The following is a 12,485-nucleotide window of genomic DNA, read 5'->3' as shown; positions in this document are numbered from 1 at the left end:
TCATATTTTCTCAAGTCAGTCTGACTCTGAACCAACCGCTGGCTACGAAGTGTGGCTGGGGCACTGCTCCTATCTTTTTTGTAGTGGTGAATAAGCTACAATCTTCACAGGTAGTGTTATCAAGAAAGAAGGAGGAGTCGTAATTAATAAGGAAAGACCATTAAGCCGTGCTAAATCTTTCCAACGATATTGTCCAATGTGGTCACGAAACACTAGAATAGGTCAATCGTTCAACATTAGAATTTGCACTGTAGACTCACTGGAACCTTGTTCATTACAGTATATAACAAACCAATTATGAACAGAAAATTAGTCAGTCAGTTAGTTCAGGAGGATGCAAGACGGTCTAAAAAACTCCGCTATGATAATAAGCATGCAGTTAAAATAGAGGCATCTCTCCCTATATCACAGTTTTTGTTTTTTTTTTCAAAGGTGTAGTGCAGTTCCTCAGCTCCATATCTTGGTTGCAGTCATCGCAACAATGACCCTCAGAAGTTCAATTGCGCTCTTGTTTATGACAGAAAAAAAACTTACGAAGTACCTTATATGTATCCAAGTCAAACATTTGGCAAATCACATTGCTTGAGGGTGCTCAGGATGTGACCGAAAAGTAACTGTTAAAAACACACAAGTCCGTTTTGGGAAATAAATTTGCAAATGCGAGCCTTAGCCTGACGACTCGCTAACGCACACACATACACACACGTGACAATATAGAACATATACACATATATAGAGAACAAATGAGTACTGTAAAGAGCAACGCTTAACTTGGTTTTCTACAATTACAGTATTTAAGTTTAAAAGAGAGACACCACAAGTCTGTACTGTGATGAGTTCAGAAGCCTGGGCGAAATTTCACCACAGAGAATTCAGGGTACTCATCTTGTTTATTGCTGACTTGGTTCCCGGGATTGCCAGTGTGAGGAATGGTGTAAGATAGTGGTTAGTGCATGAAATCTCCCGTTGACACTATGTCCTCGTTGTCTTGTCAATCTGTGTGTATTTAACTCTCTGGTTTCTTTCAGTTCTCGTTGGTCCATTGTTGTTGTTGTTTGTTCCTGTCCTGTCAAAGTTGTCAGTTGTGTGTTGTTTAACGTTGGACAAGTGAAGCCTCTGAAGCACTGAGGCTTTCCTGACAATAGATGCTTTTCGCATGACGTCATGAGTCACATGACTTTTGTTTAGGACGCCATAATGGACCCCAAAGCTACAATACAAGTTGTGCTTTTTAATTATCTTTTTGTGAATATTGGTTTGTGTCATGATCAGCGCTCGAGGGTTGACCCAAATGCACGACTCAAGAGACAGGCAGAGAGTGCAGAGGAAACCTTTATTCGGTCCAAGGTCTGGGATCAGGCGGACAGTCCAAACAACCAGAAGTAATCGTACGGCAGGCTTACGAGGGTGGTCAGTGGACAGGCGTGGGTCGGTACACGGAGAGCAGAAGTCAGGCAAACAGGAGTGCGGGAACGAGGCATCAAGGACGACGATCTGGCGGAGGACAAGTCGTCCCCCGGGTCCTATATATACTGGGAGGCATCAGCTAGGACAAGGTGCAGGTGTGCGCTGACTAATTGGCTAGCCACGCCCAGCCTGGGCAGGAAGCCAGGAGCATGACAGTTTGCTTATAAGTATGTTACGTCCTTTTCATCATGGTATTTCACTATGTGACTTATGGTTGTAAGAATGGACAGAAAAAGGGGTCAACTTATCTTCATCTCCGGTCAGTGTCCACGTATTGCTGACATCTGGTCCTTTATCGCCGATCCACAGCAGGAGGAAACACTTTTCCTCTTCAGCTCTTTTTTTAAGTGGTCCCGTAAACATGAGGTCAGCGTATTGCTTGAATCCCCGCCACGCATCTGGTAAATTGAATGAGTCCCAGTCTGTCCTCGGGGTTGGAACACCGAACGCCTCCATCGTGGTCAGTTCCTCGTCGTCTTTGTTACGTTTTTTTTCTTCCCCCCATTATGCTACCGTCACTCTGACACCATCTTGCTATATACGAGAAGTACTATCGCTCAATCTAATAATAACGAGACGATATTTGCTCTCGAGTTTCACATGTGGCTTCTTTCTTTATTCCTCACTCCAGCAGAAGTGCCTCAATCACCTTTGGTTACAGTGTTTGTTTGTCAAAGGGCTTTCAAGATAAAAGATCAAACGCTAACCTTAGCCAAAACATTACAGTATACACTTTTATTGCTTCCCAGCCAACAAAGAAAGGTGCGACAGATGGGTGTCTGTCATGAAGAGGGACAACTGGGCGCCCACCAAGTACTCTCGACTGTGCAGCAAGCATTTCATTTGTGGTAGATACATGTTCTGTACATATGTACGTTGGTGGGGGTGGTGGTGAGAGGACGGGTAGCTGTGGTTGGGGTCACCGAACACGTTCCCTTTCTTCCAAACAAAACTGAGACTCATCAGCTGTCTCTTCAAGAGTCTGATCTTTCTTGCAGTGCAGACACTTGATCTCGATCAGCCCCACGGCGCAACAATCACAAGATGTGTAGCCGTCAATGTCAATGTAACGTAGATCTGGCTTGCGAACCAAATCAATAAAACTAGTAAAATTATGTAACTGCTTGTATCTTTTCTGTATATTGTTGTTTGTGATTACTGTACAACTGTTGTGCAATATATGATAAAACCGTCGAGTTTAGGTCTGACAATGACTTGTCTGCCATGGTATGTAGACACAATCTTGCCATTCAAGATGACGTCGTAAACAAAAAAACACTTGTTAGGTGTGCCGTCACTGCGAAGATTCAACACTTCCAGTCTTCAGTGATGCTGACATCTAATGGACAACTGAAGCCATAGCAAGGATTGAAGCATTGGCAATTTCCCCGTGACAAAAGTTCAGAAAAATTGTCATTACAATAAAATATGTAAATGCTCTCCCCTATACTCTAAAAAAAACATTCCAAAGAATAATGCAAATTGCATTAAATGCAAATTATATTAAATGTGGAATTTTCATCCATGTAAAGCAGTGTCAAGCTTCTTGAATAGGTGACTTGCAGGTGACGTCACATCCGTTTTGAATTTTTTCAGGCCGCCATATTGGGAGGTTAGATTTACATAAGACGCTTTTTGACCTCTGAGATGATGGTGCACACGTGTTGTGTTATTGGCTGCTATAACAAGTTCAGCAAAGAAGGGAACAGATGGTTTTTCCAATTTCTGAAAATAATTACGCACCAAGGACCCCAAACAGAAGAAATGTCGAGCAAACGGCAAGCGAAGTGGCTCAGTAATATGTCGCGTGCAAATCTCACTCGTCCCACAGTTTCAAGTCGTGTGTGCAGCGATCACTTCATAAGTGGTAAGTTTAAGCCTAGTATTGCACTTTGACCATATCCTCCTACCGCTATTTTTACATGTATGTGTTGTTTTCTGTGTTTTATATTACGAGACTAACGGTGTTTGATCGGTCTACATGTACACGTACATCCAACTCGGCCGCCGATCGAAATCGGCCGCCAGTGACAGGCTTTTCATCTACAGTTTAGGATATAAACGTATGAATGTGTGTTGTCTGTTTACTGTCTGTAAACGTCAAATTATTTTTAAGAAGGAAATATACCATATATATATTAAAAACAACACGAGTATGCATATAGCACCTACCACCTACCAGGGCATCATTCACGCTAGCCCTAAAACAACAGTAGCAGCTTTCTATACGCTGACATTTGAGTAAGGCAAATGTGAACAAATAGAAAGCCGCTACTGTTTTATTAGGGCTAGTATAACTATTAGGGCTACATTCAGAAATTCACGATATAATTTGTTAGTACTTAGTAATTTACACCTTGTACATTTTAATTATTGTCACATTACTTAATGCTCCTTCAAATAAATTTAAAAGATGGTGTAATATTTATTTGTCATAGTTCTTTTTCCCTAATCGGTCCAATTTGTCGGACCTGAAAAGGCCAAAATGGCTAAGCAGAAACAACAACAGTGAGTTACGCACTCTGTCCCGGGTGATTACAAGTTACTTACTCGGGCAACAATTAAAACATTTTCTTCAGACAACGTTTTGCAGAGGACACTCTGAATCCACCCACTTACAAAGTAACTGTAAGCATCCAAGTAGTTCACAATGTCGGGGTATTCCACTCTCGGCCAACATTTTTCAGTCGCAAAATCAGCCTTCGATAGACTATACGGGTCCAGATCCTCACATAAACTGATTTTCTGATCAGCCGACAGATCCTCGAAATACTTGGAAAACGCCATAGAAAGTGCAGATACAATGAACGCGATGCTGGTATGTAGACAAACTTTAAGAACTGTTTACAACCTCCCAACATGGCCGTTACACAAAAAATTCTTACCCACAATGCACGTGCTCTGAAGTTGTGCAAGTGACGTATACCGCCGCAGATGGCAGGCACGCGTTGCCACTGACTCCCTGCTGGCTGAAAACCACCGTCGAAGAAGAAAAAAGGCGGAAGTTGCCGAAGCTTTGAAACAGCATATAAATAGCGGAATGGCCAGGTAAGTTCGAGTGAGGCAAATAATCAAAAAGTGCAAAAAGTTGGTACGGGTGCGGCTGATAACATATTCTAACTGTTAACCAGAAAACTGGTGAAGTACGAGAGGAACGAGGGACAACGAAATCAACTGGGTGATAATGAGAATCACATCTTTTTCATCCGAAGAGAAAGTCTGACCACACGTAAGCTAACCTTCCATTTTTACTGTATTTAACATTAAATGCATTGATACGATTAATCTTGACAGTAAAACATTAATACGATTTGAACTAAAGGACACGTCAGTTGGGGGAGTGGTCACTATTTAAAATGTTTAAAATGTTTTTAATGGCACTAACTGTGAGCCTTTATTTATTCAACCCCCTCAACCCCCCCACCCAAAAAAAAAAAAAAACCTCAAACGTAAAATCAAATATAAAATATCGAAAAAGTGACGATGAAAGTCACAGTTCAGTGCATTTAACATGTGTAAAAAATGTAGAACTCAGTCTCAAATTAGGTTTTCACTCGTATCATATTTAAGTAGGTATGTTTTAAATTGGAAACCCCTGTATATCAAAATAGAGTAAATCATTAGCTGGAGAATTGAAACAATAAAATGAGCCCCAGTTTGAATGAATCTGGGCAATATTACCCTATCGTTTTTTAGCTTTTATTACGCCGATTTATTTTTATTTTTTGGTCATGATTTGGTCCAGATGAAATTGTTCAGAAATTAATGTACTATGGAAGCATGGTGAATCAGCTGGTAAGCGTTGGCCTCACAGTTCTGAGGACCTGGGTTCGATCCCGGACCCGCCTTTGTTTGCATGTTCTCCCCGTGCCTGCGTGGGTTTCCTCCCACATCCCAAAAACATGCGACATTAATTGGAGACTATATTGCCCCTAGGTGTGATTGTGAGTGTGGCTGTTTGTCTCAATGTGCCCTGTGATTGGCTGGCAACCTGTTCAGGGTGTACCCCGCCTCCTGCCCGTTGACAGCTGGGATAGGCTCCAGCACTCCCCGTGACCCTCGTGAGGATAAGCGGACAAGAAAATGGATGGATGGACGAGTCTACTACTCTCGCGACCCTTGTAAGGCCAAGCAAATAATTGATCAATGGATAACTGTACTGTGGGTCTGGAAAGTATTCACAACGCTTCAGTTTTTAAAATGTTGTAATATTTCAACTTGATTCCAAAATAGAGTTAAAAAAATACAACACATAACACTCCTTTTATTAAAATGTTGAGCCATCTCATTCTTCTAATCATCAAATTTACATCAAACTTCACAATAAACAAGACAAACAAAACTTTCAATTGTGTCAAAATCCTGTAAACACGTGATTTTGGGCGACAAAATCAAGAAACATTTTCATGTCTGTCAGACATTCAAGAACAACAGAAAAGCTCAACCGAAATGAACATTTAAAAAATGATGTGCTGACTTTACAATGTAAATGTGACAAGAATGTTCTTGTGTCTGTGAGGCCAACACTCTACAGCTGCACCACCATGCTGCCCAGGCAACATTTTATTTTATTTAACTCACAGTTGAGCAAAGTTGTGACAAGGAGGGAGTCTTCTGGCCTTTAGAGTAGTTAGAATGCCCATTAGCATCGTAGTCCAGTGCCATGACCATTGTGCAAAGGGCGTCAATACTTCAAGAAGTGTATGGAGTTTATAGTGACTAGTGACTAGTCATGCTATAGTCCAGGGGTTGGGAACTTATTCGAGAGCCATAAATGCCATTTTTTTTTTTAATGGAATTTCAAAAGAGTCATACAGTATTTTAAAAAGTAAATACAGGTGTATTTGCGCATATATTGAAGACCCACACTTTTAGAGTGCAATAAGTCTCTGAATTCTTTTAAATAACATTGTTACGCTGTTGCTAACTAATGATGACAAAAGTACTTCTTACCATCAATACGACTTCGGGTACAGCCTGGTTTTGCTGATGGTCTTATGGTCTGTTTTATATGTCATTAGCTTAAACTTCATGCAGGCGTTGAGACTTCCATCCCTTAATCGGGAACGTAATTCAGTTTGATTTGCCATCATCCTGGTACAATGGTGAACAGTTCTTGCCGACAAAGGCATGTCTTTTTATTCCTTTGATTATCTTGTCTTTATATGAAGTTGTCAAATTGTTTATTGGCAACATCAAGTACAAATGCTTTGACATACTTCCAATGTGTGAAGGGCTTTCCATTATTCACAATAGCTAAAGCGGCAACAAAGCTATCTGATTTCCGTTCACCTGGTTGGGTCCAAACACCGATTTGCTGCTGACTAACTTGGACTCTAAAAAGTAGCTCTTGCGATCTGCGTTCGAACCCTCCTGTGCCCGCGCACATCGACTGGTACAGCAAACTTCGGCCACTCAACTAGGACAAACTGTCTGCATCATTTGCGTTGCTTGCACGACAGAAATGACATGTACAGTATATCGTTATGATGGCTCGTGAGCCATAGGTTCCCGACCCCTGCTATAGTCTATTGTATATAATATTGTAATTTCTCTAAAATAATGCACATTTTTTTCCCAAAAATATTTTCAAAAAGTCAATAGAAGGCATTATATTTAGGTATGGATGAAAAATAAAAAATACAATAACATTCTATAGTCTTATACAGGTACATAGAGTGGTTAAAAAAAGGTATACATAAACATTTCAATATGATATTGATGTCTTATGTTACACATTTATATAAATTACGCTAATGTGTGCCACTAACCTGAACTCTGACCTCTTTGGGCGGAGCTTTGCATTTTACGATCGTCAGCATAACATATTTGTTGCTACTGCACCAAACATCAGAAATGACTGCCCATGAGTTTGTTTTAACCTAAACCAAGACAAAAAAATTTCAACTACAAGGGCTAGTTGTGCAGCTGCTTACAAAAGAAATGTCATCGGTGCTGCCGATGACGCAGCCAAACCAGAAGCAAAACAACATGAGCTGAAATTACGCAGTGCGATCGTACGATCCTTTAAATAAAAAAATGGGATAGCGTACACACTACACGTCACTCTTCATATGTTTCCAAAAGACCCGATTCATCGTGAAAAATGGATTGCGCAGGTGGAAAGGATGAGAGCTTTGTGTGTTTCAAATGACAGGTAGGTGTTTATAGAGCTATTAAAAAAAGTAATAGTTGGTGGGGGACTAATTTGTCTCACAGTTTTTAGCATATGTTACGTGATACTTCAGAATAAATCTCCTTGGTTAAACCAGCAAAATATAACAAAGCATTTGTATTGTGTTTAAGACAATTTAATCAGACACAAAACAAAACAATCACAAAATAGAACTACAAAGACAATTTAGTAGTGTGTAACACAGTTGCTCTTTAATGAGCCATTTAGGTAGAACAACACTGTATTGGCACTTCAAAAGATCTTGACTCAGAAACTTTTATTTTTCCAGAACCCATAAAAAAAACATTTTTGTCTCACATGTTGAGAGACCGCTGCTTCGTTAACATAAAGTAGCTCTTGAAAATCTTAAATTCAGCCTGACACATCTGAAGAACCCGGCGATGAGAACTCTGAACAGCACACAAAAGTTTCTTTTGAGTATCTGGGAGTTTGGGGCCACGGCAAGCATTTAGGGACATTTCGATCTCAAAGGAATGTGTTAATGCACCTGCCGAGACTATGCAAAATCAAGTTGTTGTTTTTTTTCCACTTAAAATGTGCCACAATGATTATTATGTCATGCTTTACTTGGGAGTCGCATGTTCAGTGTTTATGTTTTGTTTTGATCTGCTTGTGTTGCTTAACTTGAAATGATTGCCAGCCTTTGTCTTTATTTGTGTTGCAGGCATAAAAACAATCCAATTTGCATTACTGATTAATAATCCTGAGGTGTTTGTGACTGTTTAGTAAATTTGTATGTTTAAGTTATACGTGTTCTTCCTTTGTATGTAAATATGATCTGTTTGGTGTTTGGGATGTGTGTTTAAAATTCACTTCATATTTTTTTTTTGAGAAAACTACCGGTATTCATTTGCTTATTTCTTTGTTTTCCTAGAGTAGGATGAAAAACAGTTTTTTCCTCTATGATACAGACTGATGTTATTTTGGAATGTTGCCTCGACCACATGGTTATTGATCATTTCCATTAAAAGATTGTTACCACCATACTATTAGAACGCCTGTGAGGGTTTGGGATGACTGATGATTGTACTGCGGTCCAATTATGACAGCGCAAATTACGATTCATTTCAGTGTCTAAAAATTGGCCTCTATAGGGACCATGAGCTTCCCAATACGGCCACCACACTATATTCCATATCTGTTCACGAAAACTTACCCAATGGGTCTGACTCATAGGCTGGCTCTGGATCCTGGTCCCTGTTAAAGGCACACTCTCTACAGAGGATGAGAGGAGAGAGTTCAAAATACTCCAGTGGGCAAATTGCATCGCATTATCAAATAATGCCAAAACTAACACATCCAAATATGCAGATTGTAGTCATAAATGTAAATAAAGATTTGGTACCCTCAGGATCAATTTCAATGTCGTCGAGGGACTTGCCCTTGAATTGAGCGAGACGTCCTTCCTCTCGAGCAACCACGAGTTTGATAATTTTCGCTTACTGGAGAATACACTTGGGAATTCGGTAAAACTGTCGTTGCAAGTTTATGCTGTGTCCCAGGAAATCACCGAGTTGATTCAGCTCGGTATGAGTGAGATTAAGGACCTGTGACAAGATTCCCATTTGTTTGTGGAATTCTTGCGAGCTCAGGTTTTCCGGCATCTTTGCACCGCAGACTTTGGCGAAGTTTCAAAGAGTGACAAAACCACGGTACAAAATCGTACTGGACGGTCTTGCAAATAGGTAAGTGTTTTCTGGTAAAATCCCACATTCCTTTCTTTTTCTGACAAGAAGATCCAATGTCTGCAGCATCACTGGAGTCAAAAGTACACGAACCTGTCTGTCTGCTTTACCAGGTATTTGTATTCTCCAAAAATTCTGAAATAGCCTCCTCTCCAGATCAGAGAGTTCAATGTTCACATCCTCCTGTGAGTTTGATTGAATGGAATACAAATAGGCAGAAAGTGGCATTTTTGAGATTTCTCCAGCTCTTTGTCTGTTAAAGTGATTTGGGTAAAAATGACGGTTGTCAGTTCTCCATGCGTCACGAGGAAGGATTCCCAGGATAGTTTTTGGAAAAGATCTTGTTGTTGAGTATGTAAATATGAATGGCGGTTCTCCACATCTTCAGTGAAGAGGCCCATCTAAGGAACTTTCCACTTGGACTCCTTAAATTTTTTTGAGTGAAGCCGATGGGAGGAGTTCTTGCCTCCTGGCTTTATACTCTGCACGGAACGCCCTGACATCTTTTAAAATGCCGTCGTTGCATCGGACATTCACGCTACTTTCCAACAGCTTTGAAATCTTTTCCAAGCCGTGTGCAATTTTGCGCGCCAAGATAAGGCTTTTGTATGTATACGTTTCACAGTTGTAACCTGCAGTGTCTTTCGTCGCCTGGAACACATGCATGAAGTTTGAGGGCCGCATATGATCTTTTGATTGTTTTCATAGGAATGTTTTTTCTGGAACATACAAGCAGCCTTTCCAACGCTCTCATTTGATCGCCGATGTATATGCGTTTAGTCGCATTGTGTCCTTGCCTGTTGTACAAATGTTCCCCATACTGCATGATGCATGGATTGGACTTTACAGCTTCATAAACATCATCAATATTCATGCTGTTTATCACTTTCCAAAACTGTTCCTTAACTCCGGGTGGCGTAGGTGCAGCAAGTCCACAAAGAGCCTCAACATCCGTTTTGCTGTGATTTGGCGAATTACTAGGTTTAAATTTGCAGGTCTTCATATAGTTCCAAAGCGCATGTTTTAACAAAAAAAAAAGCCTTTACAAAATGCACAGTGTAAATTATTTTGCATTTGAGATTTGTATCTTGGTCGTTTGCAAAGCACAGGCGTTCCAACGGCAGAATTTAAAACTTTGACATTGTACGTAAAGTTGCCCTGGTTTCTTAAATGTTCAAAATACATCCTTCCCTTCTCTCCAAACTTGAACAAATGTTATTTCCAGCAAATGTTCCAGGAAGTCAGTGTGGTGTCCGTGTACTTGTCTGAAGCAGCAGTATTAATATAAAGCTCAGTCCACGTCCGACGACGTAATCCTTCTCTCAGAATGTAGCAAAAGATCCGTGTCATAATTTAAAAGTACGTATGTCAGGGGTGCTAAATGTATCGACGCGGGCGGGGTGGCGTTCGCCGGTGGCCAGCATTCGCCAGTGGCCGGTGTTCACAGACGTAAACAGAGGTGGGTCCATGGCTTGCAGGGAGGAGAAAGGAGCTCTCCCCCCTACCGGTCACCGGTGTCAGGGCACCCCTGACATACTTACTTTGCCTGGCATGTGTCCTCCTGAGTACGCTACGTACACAAGACTTGTAAAAGTGTTAGGAAATCAAACAATTATGGGCTAGCCATTTTGAACCTTTGATCGGGTTCCTCGTCCTCCTCGCGTGTCTGTCGGGGAGTCTGTTGTCAGAAGTGATCTGCAGATCATCTAACATGTCTCAAAATGATAGGGTAATATTATCCTGGTCACTCCAATGGGATGTCAAGTGAGACTTGTGCAACTTTGCACATCAATGACACGCTCTCCTCTCTTATTTTCGTATAGACATTGAAATGAATAATATTATTGGTTGTTTTCATAACAATATCTATTTTAAAATGTATATGAGAATGTCAGTGGCACTTTAAGGTACAGTTGTTCATGTAGAGTGAGAAAATCAGCGTGAAGAGGACCCAACCTTGAGGTGCTCCAGTGCTGATGGTGCGTGTGGGTAGTGGTGTCCCCCAGCCTCACCTGCTGTGTCCTGCCTGTCGAGAAGTTGTAGAACCACTGCAAGGTGGTCGATGAGACGCTGAGCTGGTGAAGCTTTAAGGAGAGGAGTTCAGGGTTGATGGTGTTGAACACAAGTACCCCCGCTGTCAAGGTGTTCAAGGATGAAGCTCAGACACATGTTGACTGTATCATCCCCAAACCTGTTAGCTTGGTAAGCAAACTGTAGTGGGTCCAGCTTGGGACCTGTGACGCTCTTGATGTGGTCCAACACGAGGCCTTCAAGGGAATTCATGACCACAGATGTCAAAGCAACAAGCCTCTTGTCATTTACACCTGATATAGCACGTTTCTTGGTGGAATAGTGGAATGTGTGAAACAGGTTGGTACTTAGTTCTCGAGACCTGCTGAAGAGCTTTGTGAAGACTGCAGCAAGTTGGTCTGTGCAAATTTTGAGGCCGGATGGGGACACGAAGTCTGAGCCCGCCACTTTGTGAATATTTTGTTCTGTGACGATGTTCCTCACATCCTGTTCGTGGATGGTCAACGGTGGAGTCAGAGATGTTGAAGTTGTTGGTGGTGCGACTTCGTGGGTGCATGAATTGAAAGTGTCCTTTTCAAATCCGTAGTAAAAGTTGTTCAGGTAGTTGGCTAGCCCACAATTGTCATCTACTGGGGGATTGTTGCTTGTATTTAGTTAGCAATTGTAATGCGTGCCAGACTGATTTGTAGTCGTTGGCGCCAAACTGTTTTTCCAGTTTTGCTGCATAATCCCTCTTTGCAACGTCAATTTCTGTAGTTATGCTGTTTTGTAGTGCAATTGTACAGGGCCCTATCCTCATTACGGTATGCAATTCCTTTAGCCTGGCAGAGTTCCCTCAGTCTGGCTGTAAACCACGGCTTGTTGTTATTGAACGTGTCAAAAGTTTTTGTTGGTACGCAAAGCTCACAGAAACTCACATACGATATAACAGGATCCGTGTATTCATTTAGCCCCTTCGCTGAATGTTCAATAAGTCTCCAGTTGAGACAGCTTTCAAGTTATAATTTCGCCTCATTGGTGCACTTTTTCACAGATTTTACCAAAGGCTTTGGGCACTTAAAATCCTTGCCCGTTTGTAACTATTAAGTAGATTAAGCAGTGAATAA

The 12,485-nt window shown here is 41.2% G+C and overlaps 1 protein-coding gene across 4 annotated transcripts in view; it reads left to right on the top strand.

The window, feature by feature from the left end:
* Positions 1-4,417: 4,417 nt before the first annotated feature.
* Positions 4,418-12,485, top strand: part of LOC133499495 (uncharacterized) — a 32,127-nt gene continuing 24,059 nt past the window's right edge. For all 4 annotated transcript variants that reach the window (XM_061817568.1, XM_061817566.1, XM_061817567.1 and 1 more), the window contains exons 1-2: positions 4,418-4,515; positions 4,599-4,696. In XM_061817568.1, coding sequence (XP_061673552.1) covers positions 4,508-4,515; positions 4,599-4,696 — 106 coding nt within the window. In that variant the 5' untranslated portion in view covers positions 4,418-4,507. The remainder of the gene's footprint in view (positions 4,516-4,598; positions 4,697-12,485) is intronic.

Source organism: Syngnathoides biaculeatus, chromosome 4, assembly GCF_019802595.1.
Source record: "Syngnathoides biaculeatus isolate LvHL_M chromosome 4, ASM1980259v1, whole genome shotgun sequence".
Classification (NCBI taxonomy): Eukaryota; Metazoa; Chordata; class Actinopteri; order Syngnathiformes; family Syngnathidae; genus Syngnathoides; species Syngnathoides biaculeatus.
Note: the sequence above shows the minus strand (reverse complement) of the source record. Positions and strands in the feature narration are given on the sequence as shown.